This window comes from Halichoerus grypus, chromosome 12, assembly GCF_964656455.1.
Source record: "Halichoerus grypus chromosome 12, mHalGry1.hap1.1, whole genome shotgun sequence".
Classification (NCBI taxonomy): Eukaryota; Metazoa; Chordata; class Mammalia; order Carnivora; family Phocidae; genus Halichoerus; species Halichoerus grypus.
In genome coordinates this window covers 17,180,263-17,199,288 of record NC_135723.1, presented here as the reverse complement: position 1 = coordinate 17,199,288, position 19,026 = coordinate 17,180,263, and the positions used below count along the sequence as shown (strand labels likewise).

The 19,026-nt window shown below is 37.7% G+C and overlaps 1 protein-coding gene across 3 annotated transcripts in view; it reads right to left on the bottom strand.

Moving 5' to 3' along the window:
• Positions 1–17,393, bottom strand: part of PNPLA8 (patatin like domain 8, phospholipase A2) — a 43,201-nt gene extending 25,808 nt beyond the window's left edge. The window contains exons 1-4 of one of the 3 annotated variants that reach the window (XM_078059999.1): positions 17,131–17,393; positions 9,402–10,541; positions 9,102–9,251; positions 3,082–3,233 (exon numbers count right to left, since the gene is read on the bottom strand). In XM_078059999.1, the coding sequence (XP_077916125.1) occupies positions 3,082–3,233; positions 9,102–9,251; positions 9,402–10,451 (1,352 nt within the window). In that variant the 5' untranslated portion in view covers positions 10,452–10,541; positions 17,131–17,393. The remainder of the gene's footprint in view (positions 1–3,081; positions 3,234–9,101; positions 9,252–9,401; positions 10,542–17,130) is intronic. The other 2 variants (XM_078059998.1, XM_036084024.2) reach the window with 2 other exon arrangements.
• Between the last annotated feature and the right edge of the window lie 1,633 nt (positions 17,394–19,026).

Sequence of the window (19,026 nt, the reverse complement as noted above, 5' to 3'; positions counted from 1 at the left end):
GCTATAATTTTTTGTTTTGCTTTTCTTCATATATTTTTCTTTTTTTTTTCCCCCTCCAAGTTTACGTGTACAATCAGGAAGAAAACTATTTTAAAATGCTGTACTTATAAATTAATTCAGGTCAAATTTAGAAATAAATACACTTGCCAGGTTGATTCTGCCTAACACTGTAGGGGGCTCTCATATACAAAAGAAATAAAAGGTATGGGTTCTTTTTCCCCCAAGCCCTCATACCTTACTCCTCTCCACACAAACTTCCCATCCTGGCTGCCTTCTCATGTCCCCCTCAAGCAAGGCTTCTCAGCAGCAGCACGCGTGACATTTTGGGCTGGACAAGTCTTTGCTGTCAGGCTAGCCAGTGCATTGTAGGTTTTCAGCATCAACTGCCCTCTTCCCCCCAGACGCAAGTGGTGGTCCCCCAGCTGCAACAACTAAGAATGCCTCCAGACGCTGACAAACGTCCCCCAGGCGGCAAAATTGCCTCCAGTGGAGAACCGCTGATCTAAACCTCCCTTCATCCTAACCCACGGTTAGATTTCCCCAAATGTCTTCAACTCCAATTTCCTCCCTGAATGACTAACAAAACTCCTATTCTCTAAAATCAAATACTTATTGGTCCCAAAGCTCTTTTCAACATACCTCCCTCACTCTAAATAGATAGCTGAATGTTCTTGACTGTTCCTTCAGATCTCTACTCAAATGTTACTTTTTCAAAAAAAAGGTACAAACATCCAGTTACGCAATAAATAATACAATAAATACGTCCCCGGGATGTAAGGTACAACATGGTAACATAGTTACTAATGCTATACTGCATATTTAAGTTATTGAAAGAGTTAATCTTAAATGCTCTCATCACAAGAAAAAAAAATTAACTGTGTGGTGATAGATGTTAACTAGACTGTGATCATTTTGCAAAATAAACAGGTATCAAATCATTGTGTTGTACACCTGAAACTAATATAGTAAGTCGGTATCTCAGTATTTTTTTAAATAGAAAAAAAAAGAAGTCATAGTCATGATCATTCTCTAAAACAGCACTGTTACTCTTTATCACTTTGCTTTATTTTTCTTCATAGCACCCCTTACTATTCAAAAAATACATTTTTGCTTTCTATTTGTTCTCTTTCCTCCTCTGGAATGCTAGTACCATAAAGACTTGGATTTTGTCTGTTTTGCTTACTGACTGATTCCTGGATCCAAATCAGTGTAAAGAACATGGTAGGCACTCAAAACCTGTTAGTTGACTCAATGAATGATACCATCCTTTCTATCTGCCCTGATCTTAATGGCAGAGAGGACTGGCTTCTTCCTGCTCCTCAGTAAAATTCCTTACTCATTTAACTGCCACTCTCCTTACTTCCCACCACTTTGAACTAATTCTATGAACTAGAATGATCCTCTCCAGTACATTACCACTTTATCTATCATATAAATGATGTTCACCTTCTTGAATTATTTCACTTCCATAAGAAACATACAAAAGATTTTTTTTTCCCAAAGATTTTATTTATTTATTTGACAGAGAGAGACAGCGAGAGTGGGAACACAAGCAGAGGGAGTGGGAGGAGAAGCAGGCTTCCTGCGGAGCAGGGAGCCCAATGCGGGGCTCAATCCCAGAACCCTGGGATCATGACCTGAGCCAAAGGCAGACGCTTAACTGACTGAGCCACTCAGGCACCCCACAAAAGATCTTCTAAGACTTTTCTCCTCAATCAACCCAATCTTCATTTGCCAAATTAGCACTTCTATTTGATGTGTAAAGTCTTATATTCAACATGTTCGAAACAGGTTCGAAACAGAACTTTCTCAATACCAATCACCTCCTCCCATTTCCCTGCAATTCTGTCCCAGGCATCCATGGGGTCTACATTTAAGAGCGCTCTTGACCTCCTTCTATATCCAATCCCCCTTTTCTTCAAAGTTTTCTTGCATATTTTTCCTTCCTCCTGCTTCCCACTGCCACCACCCAAAGCTGTTATTTTATTGTCCTCTGCCTAGATTATTAAACAGCCTTCTTCCTTCATCACTCACACCCATTATTCACGTTGGTGTCAAAATTAAAAGAATCTGGCTGACATACAGGACTTTAGAATTTAACAAAAAGATAAGGGTAGTACTTGGACATACAAAATGGTAACTGGCAAGGCAGGTCTATCAGAGAACGAATCAGAGAGGCAAAGTAATCAAAGAACAGTAGGCATGGCATGTACTATCAATTTCAGAGGTGAGACTAGAGATGGCAGGAACTAGAACCCAAGCTAGAAAATCTGGGGGAAAAGGTTAACACCAAAGGATCTAACCAACAAGCAGTAAGGAACCAGGCAAACTAATAAGAAGCACCGATGAACTGCTGACAGTAAGAATGGAGTCTGATGGTGAAATTACCTTCTTCTGAGCTAAGAATACATTAAGTATCTCCTGTGTAGCAGCAGAACTGGCATCTGCAGGTGAGGATGTGGGGAGTCAGAAAGTTACTGATATAGACTCCTTTTATAGCCATCACTTTATTAAGTGACTAGCTGACTGATAAACCTGGGTAAGATAAATATAATAAAAGAAAGCTAACATTACAAAACTTTGCCAACATTTTTTAAATCATGATTGATACACTGTCCTAAACTAACAAAAAGGTCTGAAAAGACCAAACTGAAATAAATACTAGGTCAAATTAAAATAAAAGCAAATTCAGGTATATGTTAAAGAAGCTCTTGGGGTGCCTGAGTGGCTCAGTTGGTTAAGCTGCTGACTCTATTTCTGCTCACGTCATGATCTCAGGGTCCTGGGATCCAGCCCTGTGTTGGGCTCAGCGCTGAGCATGGTGCCTCTTGAGATTCTCTCTCTCTCTCTGCCCCTCCCCCCACTCATGCTCACTCTTGCTCTAAATTAATCTTAAAAAAAAAAACAACAAAGAAGCTCTTAGATTGATAAAATAATAAATTAAGAAAAACTATTTCATGTTTTATTTTAAAAATTTGGTTTTACAATGATATAGTTACTATAATTACACAGAATCAGTTAAAAAAAGTTCTAAGGCTGAACTGGATCTATAGATTTAAAAAATCATTTTTCTAGCTTTACCTTGTTCCTCCACCATCAATTGTAAGAATTCGGATTCCTCTTCCTTTCACTGGATCCACATAGCCAATTAAGGCCAAAATTTCCCTAACTGCAGCCTGAAGAGTTTCATCCTTAATTTGTCTCAATCTTAGTAAATACGGAATAATTTTCTCCTGTATTGAGAGAAAAAATATTTTATTGCTTTTGTCAAATCAAGAATGAAAATGTATGATTATTTTTAACCAACCTATGTAGATCATCACATATAATCACAGTGCCAGTGTTTATTACTTTCTCAATATCTTAAATGACATTACTTTTTAACACAGTAATGTCAATTAATATTTAAATTATATTTCTTCTAATATCTAGGTTAAAAATTAACCTCAGTCCAAATATTTTCTTTAAAAGATTCAATGCTTAATAATTAGAAAAAATATAATTCGCTTAACACAAATTTATAAAGTATTAATTGTTAAAACAAAAGGTTAACATTATAAATTGTATAAGCTATTTTCTCCAAATCCTAAAGATCAAACTTCTTCATAGTAATTACTGGAAATTAAACTTATCAAAAGAAAAACAAACCATCTTGTGCACATGGGATATAAGGGTAGCTCATAGTGAAATATAAACAAATGTCAATAAATATAATTAAGGTAGAAGGCAAAAGCTGACCATTACAACAAATAATTCAGATTCAAATTCATTACATTTAAATGGTTAGTTTATTTATTTTTTTAAAGATTTTGTTTATTTGACAGAGAGAGACACAGCGAGAGAGGGAACACAAGCAGGGAGAGTGGGAGAGGGAGAAGCAGGCTTCCCGCTGAGCAGGGAGCCCAATGTGGGGCTCGATCCCAGGACCCTGGGACCATGACCCGAGCCGAAGGCAGATGCTTAACGACTGAGCCACCCAGGCGCCCCTTAAATAGTTAGTCTAAACAAAACTAGGACTCCAAGACTCTAAGTGTTTAACTTCATATTGCCGACCAGAGGCAAGAGCTTAAATCCCAGGGTTCTATACTGAGTTTACCAGAGATTCTCTAGGTTCTGTACACATAAGCCTCTTATCCGGTTGGAACCCCAGGTTTAAGGGAATAGGTGACTAGCAGCTATACTTGTGCTATGTAACTTCAGTAAATTAAAAAAAAAAAAATCCCAATGATCATTCATTTGTTTCTTTTTTATGATAAATAAAATCTGAAAAAATATTGTTTTAAATTCCTTTTCAGTTGGGTGGAGCTTGGGAATGTAAATTTCCATTTCTGGTTAGAACAGTCTCTTTCCAAGAACAATTAGAAAACTTTAATACAAGACAAAACAAGTTCCATCTGTTTAAAAGCACCAGAGGGCTGCTGAAGCAATGAGGACAGAAGGAGCTAAGAATCTGGAGAGGAGATAATTGCTAAGAAGTGAGCTCAGGGGCACCTGGGTGGCTCAGTCGGTGAAGTGTCTGCCTTTGGCTCAGGTCATGATCCCAGGGTGCTGGAATCGAGCCCCACGTCGGGCTCCCTGCTCAGGGAGGAGCCTGCTTCTCCCTCTCCCCTCTGCTCATGCTCTCTCTCTCAAATAAATAAATAAAATCTTTTTTTAAAAAAAGAAGTGATCTCATAAACTACAGCCTTTCTTCCCTGAGGTATTTACTTATTTGGGGAAGAAACTAAAGACTGAATAACTGGGACTGGTTCAGACAGAGGGCTATAAACGGAGGACCAAGAAACCAGCTGAGTTAAAAGGTAACTCAAAGAGTGGGAAAATACATTTACAAAAAACACAGTTATTGTATATTACTATTATACGTAATATATACATGTAATATACACCATATATATAAAAACTTTTATCCATAATATATAAAGAAATTCTCCAAATCAGTAAGAAAAAGCTGGTCAACCCAAAGGAAAAATGAGTAAGACCTGGAACAGGCACTTCACAAAGGAAGTATACAAATGGCCAATAAACACTGGAAAAGGTGCTAAACTTCACAGTTATCAGAGAAATGCAAACTAAAGCCACAATTTAGTATCACTAAGCATCCAACACAATGGCTAAAATAAAAAAGATAAAGTGTTGGGGAGGAAGTAGAACCCACCAGAAGGTCGACACAATTTTGGCGAAAGTATAAATTGGTATAAACACTTTGCAAAACCATTTGGCAGTATCTACTTAAGATGAAAATAGGTATACTTCATGACCAGGACCACTACTCTTGGGTATACACTCCCAAACAAGTAAAGACCTGTGTTTTCCAAAAGATACGTCCTGGAAGCACTATTCCTAAATACTCCCAGACTGGAAACTATCCAAATGTCCATCAGTAAAATGGATACACCGTCCTATATTCATACCACAGAATACACCACAATGAGAATGTTTCATAACCATACCCCACATTGAAGGTTCTTACAAATAATGTCAAGTGAAAAAAACAGATATGAAAGAGCACAAGTTGTACCATTCCATTTGTAGAACGTGCAGAAAAAGGCATGACTAATCTAGACTGCTAAAAATCAGGAAAACTGGTCTAATCTCTTTGGAGACAGTGAATGGAAGGGGGCATAAAGGGGTGAGGGTTATACAGATGTTTTCAATTTTTGAAAATTCACAGAGCTGTGTGCTTACATTTACTTTTCTGCCCATGATATTTTTATAAAAAGTTAAAATCACAAAATGAACTTGGGGCCCCTACCAAAGTTGAGATGAATTCAGCATTCAAAAAAAAGAGAGGGGGGAGGAAAAAAATTATAGAAACACAATTTATGAAAAACTAGGAGTTCATAATGATAGTTTAAAAAAATGCCAAAAAATTCATGTCACCAATGAGGCAGCTTTTAAAGCATCTCTTTACTTTGAAAATTGGTGACTAAGTAGAAGGAAACTAAACATTTTTCTTGCTTATCCTGTGAAATTGGTCTTTGAGTAACCAGATAGCTTTAGCTGGTAAAGAAAAGCTCTACTTTTACAGAAGAATGTCAATTACAATGCAGAAGGAGTGGCAGAATTAGAAATTTATCATTCTGCAACCCTAATGAAATGACTAGTTCTGGTAACAATTAGGTTAATGGCTGATGGGATTATGGTTCTAGCCTAAATGTCCAATAGAAGATCAGACTGTCATCTCCCTAATCCAGTGGTCAACCTTGGTTTTTCAACCAATTATGCGTGTTCTGATATGATGGAAGATGAGGCACGTGGCATCATATACAATGTGCTCTAACAAAAAATGTTTAACTCAACCAAGTCTTTATATTTATACTCCAGTGTTCGGCAAATACAAAGGAAGAAGGAATACATCAAATAACACCAATGAGGAGGAAGCCACATAAATCCACAAAGTGAGCCATTCTACAAGATAACCAGCCTGGTCTCTTCAATTAGTTTTTATGGATAAGGAGGAACAGGGCTGTAAGTGACTTAGGGGAAATAACCAGATGATATATAAATATGGTCTAGACTGGACCTTCATTTGGACCCAATTAGTTACACAAAGAACATTTTCAACTTGGGTATAGGATGAGATGACAATTTACTGATACAGAGAGGTGTACATTACAAACTGAAAAAACAAAATAAAAAACAGACTAAAAAGCAGTACATATTGAATGACTTTATTCTGGTATATTATATATATGCACAGAACATTTTCTAGAGAAATATCACGGCAGACATTACTAATGTTCACCAATATCCAATTTGCTTCTCCTTCCAGGCACAAGAAGACAGTACTTCTCAGGCCAATGCAATTGCGCAGGATAAGTAAGTTGTAACTAGAAGAAACCTGCAGCACTTGCTGCTGAAAACTCCTACCCTACTAGAGTGATCATGGAGGCCTCGAACGCAAACATACGAGAACAAGATCAAAGTAGCCACCACACAGAGGTTCACTGTCCTGGAGTCACCCAAACCCCCAGGCGATTTTGCACAAGGGACAAATAAGCTCCTGTTGTGTTAAGCCACTGAGGTTTTGGTATTGTTTATTAACTCGGCTTAATCTGATTAATACAAATAGACACTAATACATTTACAGTGGTAATCTCTGGGTAGCAGAAATATGTTATTCTTATTTTCTCTTTTTTTAATTTTTAAAAAATTTTTTACAAAGTTTATGCTGCCCTTTTTTTTAATAATAAAAGGTTGCTTCTTTATTTAACAAATAGTGAAAGGAGACTACCTTCACCAACAAAGAAAAAAATCATCAAAGGCAATTTCCTAGATGTGGCTGCCATAAATGTAGCACATCAAATACATATATATACACAGGAGGAAACAAGTCTATCAAAGACAATTCATTCTGATTTGGCCACCATAAATATGATTCACAAAAATGTGAAATTCATACAAATGTTTTAAAGCAAACAATTCTAGCATTTTTCAAAAGCTCAATTCTTTCAAATAATGAAAACTTCACTGGGAAAGTTCACATGAGAGTGTACATGTTAACAAGTCTTAATTTATCAAGTTCATTCTTTTTGAGATGCTTATTTAGGGAAATGATAAGAACTTTTTAAAGACTGTCCAGATTTTCAATCATACTTGATTGGAATATACATTCCTACAACACATTACTCCTTGGTATTGAAGGGTCCTTAGACGTGATCAGTAAGCAAAATAAAAGAGCCCTTAAAATTTCTACTAGCATGACTATTCATAATAGACTAACACTAGAAAGTACCCAACAATTCATCAGTAGTACAATAAATAAATAAATTGTAATACATTCACACCATGCAATATGAAAGCAACAAGAATGAATGTTCTATAACTACTCACAACAATGTAAATGATTACTACCAACATGATGAATGAAAAAACCCCATCACAGTAGTTTGTACAAAAAAACCCCCAAAACTAATCTATCTAAATTAATTTGGGGAGATTGTGACTGAAGGGGTCACAAGAGAGGCTTCTGAAGTGCTGGTAAATTGTGTTCTTCATCTGGGTGCTGGTTACATGGATGCGTTTAGAGTGTGAAAAATTCATTGAACTTGATTCCAATAACTGCAAGTTGTATTATATTTCAATAAAACATTTTTTTAAAGTATGCAATTCTATTTTAGATCGCTGCTTTCAGTATATCCCTGAAATGTTAAATAGACTTAAAAGCATATCTACCTTTGGAAAATTTGTCTTTTAGGTAAGAGATTAAATATCTATGAAAAATAATTCCCAATTTTATGAACATGAAATTCTAAAGTTTAGCTTTATGATGTATGAGTCAAACAATTATACAACAGACAATTATACAAAGAAGGCAACCTTATTTAAAGACATAACTGTTCAGCAAGATGGTTGCAAAAAATGGAATAAATATGAACTAAGTTAACTTAAAATTTTCTGAATGGCAAGTTAAAAACAAGCATTAACAGATCTCTAATCAAATGTTAACATAATCTGTTCATTATATATTTGTAATTTGTTGATAAATATTACAAATAATCTTAGCAGTGCAGATGGAAAGAGACGCAACCATATCAATCATGTTTTATAGTATTTCTCTGAAAAGAGTCTATTTAAATGGGTCTAAATTACCTTCACTACTTTATATTTGAAAAAACTGAGGCCAAGAAAAGCTAATCATTTTATTAATATAATTATCAATCCAATTATCATTAAGATCATTAAAATGTTGACTTGCAAATACAAAAAGATCATGAAATAAAAATTAGCAATGGTTGTACTTATAAATTACACCTCCTGTCTTAAAAGCAGTTATATAAACACATTTAAGAAAAATTTGGCAACTATTTGGCAATTCAATGAACACACTGAGATTTATCTTCTATTTTAAAACGTTTAATCTCAAAGTATAGATAGCAGTATCAATAGCATAATTTATCATCACAGAATAAAAGAGTGTTTAGCATAATATATATAACAGAATAAGTGGGGCAATTACTGACTCTATGACACATCATGTGTATGATAAAAACCATAAAAATATTTAAATAAAAAAATGAAAGGTATTGCCTTCTCCATTTTAAAAAGTGTATTAGTATTTTTATTCCAAGACAAAACCAGATTAAATAAATTAGAATTACCTTGACAGCCACTCCTTTTCCTTCAGGAAATTCTAGAAGATGAAAAGTCAATTCTTCAACCCTGTTAATGCAGAGCTTTGGGTCAGCTGTTCTTCTCAATGCCTGAACTAATGCCCGAGTTCTGTTATCAATACTCACTCTTGCAATAATCTACAAAGACATATTAAAATGTATATGATTAGAATGCGAAACTTCTCTAGTAATACCAACACGTGATTAAGTTTCTTAGGTCCCATAGGGAAATGAAATTTATGCATTTGACCAAAATTAAAATGTCAAGCGACACTGATAACGACTTGCCTTTTCTCGCTGAAGAGATAACTGCTTCTTCTCCTCTGCATTTTTGTCTTTGCTGACGGGTTGCTCAGCTTTAACAGCCTCTTCCTGTTCTTCTGGCTGACTCTTTGAATCATACTTTAATTTGGGGACAAGTCCACCAATATAACCACCTACTAAAGCTTGGACACCTTCGGTGGGACGAGAAAGAAAGTTAGCAATACTTTGTTTAGTAGAAAGTGGAAGAGCCTCAGGTGTCCCACTGGCACTTGCAGGCTTGTCCACAGAATATAAAGAAGATTCTGAATCTAGCTTATCAGTCAGGACGCCAGGATCTGGAGAGCTCGATTTCTCTTCTTCAATCTTTTTATCTTCAAGTTTGTCCTGGAAATGTTTATTTTCCTTTTTTTGAGACATTCTTTCCTCCCGTTTGAAGTATGAATTAATATGCTTTGATAAAAAGTAGAATGACTCTCCAAATCTTGTGGTTATACTACTTGTGTAACGAAAAAGGCTTTGTTTACCTATATCTTCATCTTTATCTAGAATATGACTTTCTGAAAAAGAACCCTTTTCTACTGATTTGTCACTGTATTTTTTCAGAGATTTGATGGCTTGTTTAATGCCTGTCTGTTTTAACCAGCCACTATCTGATACTTTTCTTAATATTCGAGAACTTGGCTTAAATTGAGCTAAACGTGAGATCATTTCATTCTGAGTGCCAAAAACAGCCTTTGAAACAGAGTTCAAAGTACTTTTAATACGGGACATACGAATGCTCACTTTTGGAAGTCCCTTCGGAGTAGAAGTGCTAAGTTTCAAAATTCCAATATGTAAACCATGGTGGCTTGGAAAGTAACAATGCTTGCTGCAAGAATGGGCTTCACTTTTGGTCAATTTACATCTTATTTTGCTTGTATGAAAACCTCTTTGTAGACTGACGTGGCTTATCCTCCAATAATGTTTAGGTGAGCATAAGAAATGCAGTTGCTTGCTTCTCTGCTTCCCACAAAGACTTCTTGCATTACTAAGGAGGTAAATATAATATATATCTATAGTCAAATTAATAGACATAACTTAAAAATCATTTATTTTCTATATGTTATGATTTTCACTTCATTCCTGAATGCTTCATTTAAGAAATGCCATAATTCATGGTCTTACCTGAAATAGCAAGAAAAAAAAAAATTAGGATTCAAGGTAAAATTTAAACTGGGTATAAGATAAAATACACTTCTACTTGAACTAAACTCAGCAACTTGTCTCAAAAGAAGACAGAATAACGTATTTTCATTAGGGATAATGTAGATTTGACTTTTAAGCTCACAGCAAACAATTCATTTTTCAGTACAGAATTCAGTGAAAAAAGAAAGTGAGTAGTAGGATGTTTCTAAGAACAAATTTAGAGAAGCTACCAAATACATAAGTTTTCCTACAACACATAACTAAATATGCAATTTAGATACTATGTTGTTTTTCTTCCTTGTCAAAGTCTGGATTAGTTTATGTGACACTAGACTTTGAGTTCTTTGAAAGACTCAAGTCTTATACTACCTCGTCTATTGCAAACCATTTACAGAATATTTAATCTACACAGACATGGTGCTGGATGCTGAGATCACAAAGACAAACAGGATACGAAGGAACTTTCAATCTAGAGCTACAGATAGCCATGCAAAAAAACATTTCACTATCTAGTTGTGTTTATTAAATCAAAGAAGTCTGACTAGAAGAAGCTATGTGCCACATCTAACAGACAAGGGGTTCATAATCATAATATAATAAGAAAGATTAATCTAATGGAAAAATAGGCAAAGGACATTAACAGGCCAGTTTATGGAGAATTAGATGAAGAAATACAAACAGTAAAATTATGAAAACACCCTTCACCACATCAAAGAAAAATACCAACTAAAACATATTTTGTTCTTTCAATAGGTAAAAATGTAAATGGTTGATAATATCCAGTATTAATAATGGGCTGGAGAAATGGGACACATAGGGCTATTTGACAGTAAGTAATACTAAATACTAAATACTATCTATCTATCTACTATCTATCACAATTTTAAAGGCACATATTTTTTGATCAACAATTCCACTATTAAAACTCTATTAAGAATCCTACAGAAATACTTGTATAAGAGTGCAAAAGTATATATACACATTCCCTAATGCACTGCTTGGAATAATAAAGCAACGAAAAACAACTCTAAAGGTCTTCTAGCAAGGGATGGCTCAATAAATTATGGCACATACATACAGCAGAATGGGTTACCATATAATATTCTGTAGCAGTTAAAGGAAACTAGATCTGCATATCCTTTATATGTACTACAGTGAAAAAGGCCAGCTGCAATACTACATGCACAATACACATGTGGAGATACAAAGAGGTAAACAGGTAGATGTTAGGTAACGAAAGACAGCAAAACCTATACATGCAGTTTAAATGCGTGGCTGTCCACACATGGCGCGTGCACACACACATGCACACACACACAGATTCTGAAAGGGTAAGCACTAGTTTGTTTATTCTTGTGAACCAAGGAGGGGATCAAAAGAGAATAAGGAGAGGGGCTTTTTCTTTTTCCTTTTGTATTGTATTTTTTACAATGAGCAGGTATTACTTTTATAATTAGAAAAAGCAAACAAAAAAGAAGAAAAAGCAAATGGTTTAGAACATTTTAACAGACGGTGTCATGCAAATGGTGAGAGTGGATACCCAGGTAAGTCCAAAAAATAAAGACACTAAAAAGTGGACAAAGTTAAAAAAGAATTCAAGTGGAAAGTTGAGAAAAGGAGAGAATTTTAGATAGTGGGGGAAAAAAATAAACACAAAGACAAAAATGCATTTAAGTAAGCACACACAGTATGATCAAAAATTGCAAGCAGTCTAGTTTCACGCCAAGACCTCGAGAGAGTAATGAGAATAATGAGGGAGAAGTAGAAGATGATATTGCAAAGATGGTTTTGGGCCAGATTATGAAGGCTCTTACAAATCTTGCCAAGGAGATCGGAGATCAGACTGTCAATGGAGTATTTTAAGCAAAGGAATGACACTAGAAAGAGGATTCCAGCAAATCTCTGACAGAATGAAACAGGACAGGACTGAGAAAGATAGAAACCCAGAACCCACCATGACTGTTCAGATTATAGTCTGAACTAAAATCTTTCTAAATCGCATGTGAATGTATTATTTTAAAATACCCAATTTTACAGAGAGGCAGAGAGAAAAGAAACCAACCTATCTGCCTTCCCAGCTTTTCTGAATTCCTCAGACTTATGGTCAATGAATAAGCTGAATTAACATAAAAGCCCCATAATCCCCAACACAGAAATATTTGATAAAATACAATTAAAGTACTTGTGGAATAAAAAGCTATGCTCAAAACCAATAATGGACTCCCACAACTCAACAACAAAAAAACCAAATAACCCAATTAAAAAAATGGGCAAAGAACTTGGACAGACATTTCTCCAAAGAGGATAAACAAATGGCCAACAAGCATATGAAAAGATGCTCAACATCACTGATCCTCAGAGAAATGCAAATCAAAACCAAATGAGATATCACTTCAGACTCATTAGGATGACTATGATTAAAAACAAACAGAAAATAACAAGCGTTGGCAGAGAAGTGGAGAAGTTGGAACCCTTGTGCACTGTAGGTGGGATTGTAAAATGGAACAGCTGCTACGGAAAATAGTATTGTGGTTCCTCAAAATATTAAAAATACAAATACCATATGATCTAGCAACCCTACTTCTGGGTATATATCTGAAGGAATTGAAAGCAGGGTCTCCAAGAGGTATTTGTACACCTGTGTCCATAGAAGCACACAATAGCAGAGGTGGAAACAAATGTCCATGGACAGAAAAAGAGATAAACAAAATGTGGTATTTATCTACAATGGAATATTATTCAGCCTTTAAAAGGATGGAAATCCTGTCACATGTTACAACAGGGATGAATTCTAAGGACATTATTTTAAGTAAAATAAGCCAGTCACAAAAGGACAAATACTGTATGATTCCACTTACATAAAGTATCTAGAGTATTCAAAATCATAGCTATAGAAAACACAATGGTGGTTTCTAGGGGTGGGGGAATGGGGCAAAAGGGGTTGTTTAATGGGCACAGAGTTTCAGTTCCACAAGATGAAAAAGTACTGGAGATCTATTTTACAACAATGTGAATGTACTTAATGCCACAGAACCACATACTTAAACAATTTTAGGTAGAGGTAAATTTTATAATACTTGTTTTTATTACAATAAAAAAACCACCCCAATAGTGGTAAATCCATAGTTGAGAAATCACAAGCCTGGATCTTCTTCAGTCACATTGCCTTGAATGGTGCACAGACCCTAAGCAAATGAAAACTAGTCAGAGCTGGTGAACCCCAAAGGGGTTCAGTAGAATCAACTAAAAGTACCATGAAAGGGGGTGCCTGGGTGGCTCAGTCCATTGAGTTTCTGACTCTTGGTTTCAGCTCAGGTCTTGATCTCAGAGTCTGAGATCCGCACTGAGCTGGGAGTCTACTTGAGATTCTCTCTCCCCCTCTCTCTGCCCCTCTCCTGCTCTCAAGCATGTGTGCTCAAGCTTGCTCTCTCTCTTACAAATAAATAAATCTTTAAACAACAGCAACAAAAAACTACCATGAAAAGATACTTCCAAAACTCAGGGCAAACGGGCTATTTTACTTGACATGACCAAGAGAAGAACTGAGTTGACATTTTACTGGAGACCTGAATTAAGTAAGAAAATCTGGGGAAAAAGCATTCAAGACAAAGGAAAAAGCAACCAAGAACAAGGGTAGAGCCTTGACTGACATCCAGAGTTAGAAGAAGTCTTCTCAGAAAACAAAACAGCACAGGTGAAAAGATATCCTGAAAAAATCAGGGTCATGGAAACCAATACAACAGCAAGTTCTTAAAAGAAGTGCATAATGAACAAAGTAAAATATATACTGGAGACAGTAATGAGCTCTGTCTACTCAAGACTAGAAGAACAACCAGGAAGTTGAAGGTAAGTAAAAAACAGGGAAAATGGTGGAAAAATGGGCCCAATAGTCAAGCAGAAGACAAAGCTATACAAGCCTAGACTATGGTAATGGGTCTGCATTGTTTCTTTCCAATGACATAATTCTCATGACCAATTATGAATACACCTAACAACAAGGCACTGAAATACAGTATATAAAGCAAAAAAAAAAAAAAAAAAAAAAAAAGGAACAATTACAGGAAGACTAGACAATTTCATGATCATAATATTTAATACACCTCTTAGAAACAATTATCAAGCAAAAATTAATAAACATAGAAAACTATCAAAATCAACACGCTTAATTTAACTGCTCCCAAATCACACCAGTAAATGCACATAAATAGTTTTGAGAGTAAATTCCGCTGGAACAAAAGTTAGACTGCAAAATGATAAAGAGAAGAATGTAGGTGCCATCATCTACTGAGAAAAGAGCAGAGAAGACTAGGGTACCTATTTATAGGGTAGTATAAATACAGTGGAGGAATAAATACAATAGGGAGGTTTAGACCAACCTCTAGGGAATGCAACTGTGTTTTAACTTGAGGAAATAAGGGAATTCCTAGGTGGAGGCTCAGCTGAGGATAGAAAGAATGAATCTACACAGGACTTCCCTTAGTTATTGCAATAATGCAGGCATAAAGTGACAAGGGTTTGAATTAAGGTAATGCTACTGTACTGGAGAAAGCATTATTTTGAGCCACACTTTGAAAGTGGGGAAAGAGCAAAACACGGGACTTGGTAACAGGGAAGAATGGGGTAAGGAGAAGTAGTCAAAACAACTCAAGTTTTTATTCAGACACACACAGAGAATACCATTTGTGAATATGAGATGACTGGGAAGGGGACCAATTTAATATGAAAGAAAAATCTCTTGGATGAAGTAACATGGGACATTTAAATGGAGATGTACTATAGGAACACAGGCTGTGGTTTATGTCTGGAGTTACCAGCACAATGACAACTAAAAACCTAAGACTGGTTTTACACACACGTGCGCGCGCGCGCACACACACACAAAGGTTTATAGTAATAATTCCTAAGAATTTGGGGATCACACCTCCTCTTCCTTGAAAAATGGTTATTTGCATATATATACTATATTTTCCATAACATTTCAGGACTCATGGACCTACGAAAGTATTCCTTGGATTTGAAATTTTAAAACTCTGGTTTCTTTAGAAAGAAGAACAAGGGTAGAGCCTTGACTGACATCCAGAGTTAGAAGAAGTCTTCCCAGAAAACAAAACAACACAGGTGAAAAGATATCCTGAAAAAATCAGGGTCATGGAAACCAATACAACAGCAAGTTCTTAAAAGAACTGGATAATGAACAAAGTAAAATATATAACATGGGAGAGAAAGATTATAACTAAGACATGACATGACAGAAAGGTGTCCAAGGCTAAGAGTTCTAACTGACCTTTTCACAAATATGTGTTCCACAAGTGAGGCAATATGTACCCTTCAGCACAATTCCTTTGTGATTACTGAGCAAAAGAACAACTCAGTACAAGCTGTATTTTTATCAACTTTGCAAGTGATGCAAATTAATTACATCAACTAGTCAACTGATCTTTTCCCTCAACTTCACTATAAAGACACTCTCTCAAGATTTTAATATAGATCTAAGAAATAGAAAAGCAATATCAACATTGAGAAAAAGTTTGATAATAGAAATTATGAAATAAGAACATGTTCTTATAATGAAAGTACAAGTAAATCGCGCAATTTAACAAGATAACTACAATGGATTTGGAAACAACTGCCTCATAAGAGGCATCAATTCTCGGCTCACAGTTTAATACATTTTTTTTTAACTCTGGGATTTAAAAATTCTATTTCACTGTTTTAACAGCATTTCCTCAGCACAATGAAGCATACTTTTGTCAGTCTAAAATCTCAGCAACCAGGACTATATGCAAGAACCAGATGCAACTGTTACTGGAAGTAAAAACACCATTTTAAAGAAGATAGTCCCTTATGGACACTTCTTCTATGTTTCCCCTAGAAGTCACCACTTTTCTTTAAGTTATCATTGTATTAGGCGTAGAAACCAGGTTCCTCCCAGCATGATGACAGAAATGACAATGACAGAGAACACTGCAACACAATGATTCACACAGCTTCATCTTTGAAAAAGCACACACCTGAACCTGCTGAAGCACCAACAGTGGAGGGAGGGAGGCACTTAAATGCGGGTGGGGTTAAAAAGAAACCGCTGGTAACTAAAACATCACGCAGCAGAATGACCCGGTGCACTAAGAGTGGAGGACGATGTAGAATAGGGAAACAGTTTTGACAGTCACCACGGAACTGCTGGAGAACCCTACAGTTCAGGGGCAGCCAAACACACTCGGGGTAACCGGGCTGGGAATAGTGGGGGTGGGACAGAAAGCGCGGGGCGGGACCAAGAAACCAAAACAGCTTGCGGGTCCAGGCCAGCAAAACCCGTGGGGGATGGGGGGCGGCGGGGGCGGGCACGGCGCACCAATCAGCCCCGGGTCCGCGGCTCCTTCCGGTGCCCGGCTGCCTCTTGGAACCGTGGTCCCGGGACCTCCTCGAAGCCGGGCGTCTCCCCGCTCTCTTACCCTGCAAGTGCCCTCCGAGGGCAGTTAAGAAGGGCCAGACAAGTGCCCGGGGAGACCAGGAGCCTGCCCTCTTCTCTAACCTATCGTCCCGCCTCTGTCCCCCCGCCGCCACTCACCGGGATGCAGGCCGCAACTACTTGGGCGGCAGCGGCGACGCGCCTCTGTCCCGCACTGACGTCCACACTGGCCGACCCGCATCAGCTGAGCTTCCAACACAAACAGAGGAGCAGCGGCCGGGGCGCCACCCCCATAGCTCTGTCCCGCCCCAGCGGAAGTGACGCACGCGCGGCCCGCGTCTACCCGCCAGGCCGGGAGGAGCCCCTCCGCTCGGCTCCGGCCTGGGCCAACCTGTCAATCGCCGCTCCTTTTCCCAGACATGCGCAATAGAGCCTGAGTGAGCGACGGGCGGGAGACGTGCGTGCGTGCACGCGCCTGCTTGCGCCGGGGAGGCGCGGCTGGGTTGGTGGGGTGGGGGCCGTGTTTCACTCCGTGTGCTTGTCAACCGGCCTCCATCCTCACGTCCCTGCGGGCGGTGTCTGCGCGCTGTCCAATCTGCGGAGCTGGGGGCTGCGTTCCCATCTGCCGAGAGGGTGGCGGGCGGCCTGGGCCGGGGCTTCTACCCCTCTGCTTAGCCCTCTGCTGTCGCCATTCCTGGGCATGGCCACCGCGGCTACGTATCACTGGAAAGCCCTTCCACATGTATTATCGTATTGGAAGTTAGCTTGTGACATTACCATGTACCTCCCACAAAAGGTCCCACACGTCACACTTACATTTTTCGAATTCTGACATTGTATGCATACCAGATGAGCAATCTACAGCCTCACAGCAGATATGGCCCATCGGCTGTTCTTGTACATCTGTGAGCTAAGAATGCCTTTACATTCTTCAGTGGTTAAAAAAATTAAGGGGCGCCTGGGTGGCTCAGATGGTTAAGCGTCTGCCTTCGGCTCAGGTCATGATCCCAGGGTCCTGGAATCGAGTCCCGCATCGGGCTCTCTGCTCCTTGGGAGCCTGCTTCTCCCTCTGCCTCTCTCTCTCTCTCTGTCTCTCATGAATAAATAAATAAAATTTAAAAAAAAAAAAAAAAGAAAAGTTTAAAAAAAAAATTAAAAAGTATGCTTTGGAACACATGCAATAACATGAGATCCAAATTTCAATGTCCATAAAAAAAAGTTTTATTAGAACACAACCATGCCCATTCCTCTATTCAAGCAACTTTCATGCTTACAGCAGTGAATGTGGGTAGTTATAACAGCTTCCTTTATTCTCTTGAACTGACCTTGCAATTAAATCATGGTTAGGAAACAGAAAAGTAGCTTGTACTAGACTGCAACCTCAAAATGTTACCAAGACTTAGACTCTTTTCCCTTAAAACTCACCAGCCTTTTTTTTTTTTTTTAAGATTTTTTATTTATTTATTTGACAGAGAGAGAGCACAAGTAGGCAGAGTGGTAGACAGAGGGAGAAGGAGAAGCAGGCTCCCCGCTGAGCAGGGAGCCCGATGCGGGGCTCGATCCCAGCACCCTGGGATCATGACCTGAGCCGAAGGCAGACGCTTAATGACTGAGCCACCAAGGCGCCAAAACTCACCAGCCTTTAGCACCCTGTAAGATTATTGTAAAATCTTTAGGGGAATTGCATGAACTGTCAAACATAGTGGATATTAGACGGATATCTCTCTCTCCCAATCTCTCTCTCTTTCTCTCTCTCTCTATATATATATATAATTTTTTTTTTTAATTATGGCAAGGCCATCTTGTTATCTTACTAGGCTCTTGGGGCACAGATGGCTGGATTGTGTACATCACGATGCCTGAAGCACATGATTCAGACATGTTATTTTTTATACGATAGTTAAAAGATGTACGCAACAAATTAAACTTTAGAGGTGTTTGGAGATAACTTTAGTTCTGGAGTGATGCTTCTCCCCATTGTTAAAAAAAAATTATTCTTCCACTTGTTAAAACTATAAGAAAGACCTTATTGCTGTAGGTGTCAAGACTATTGCA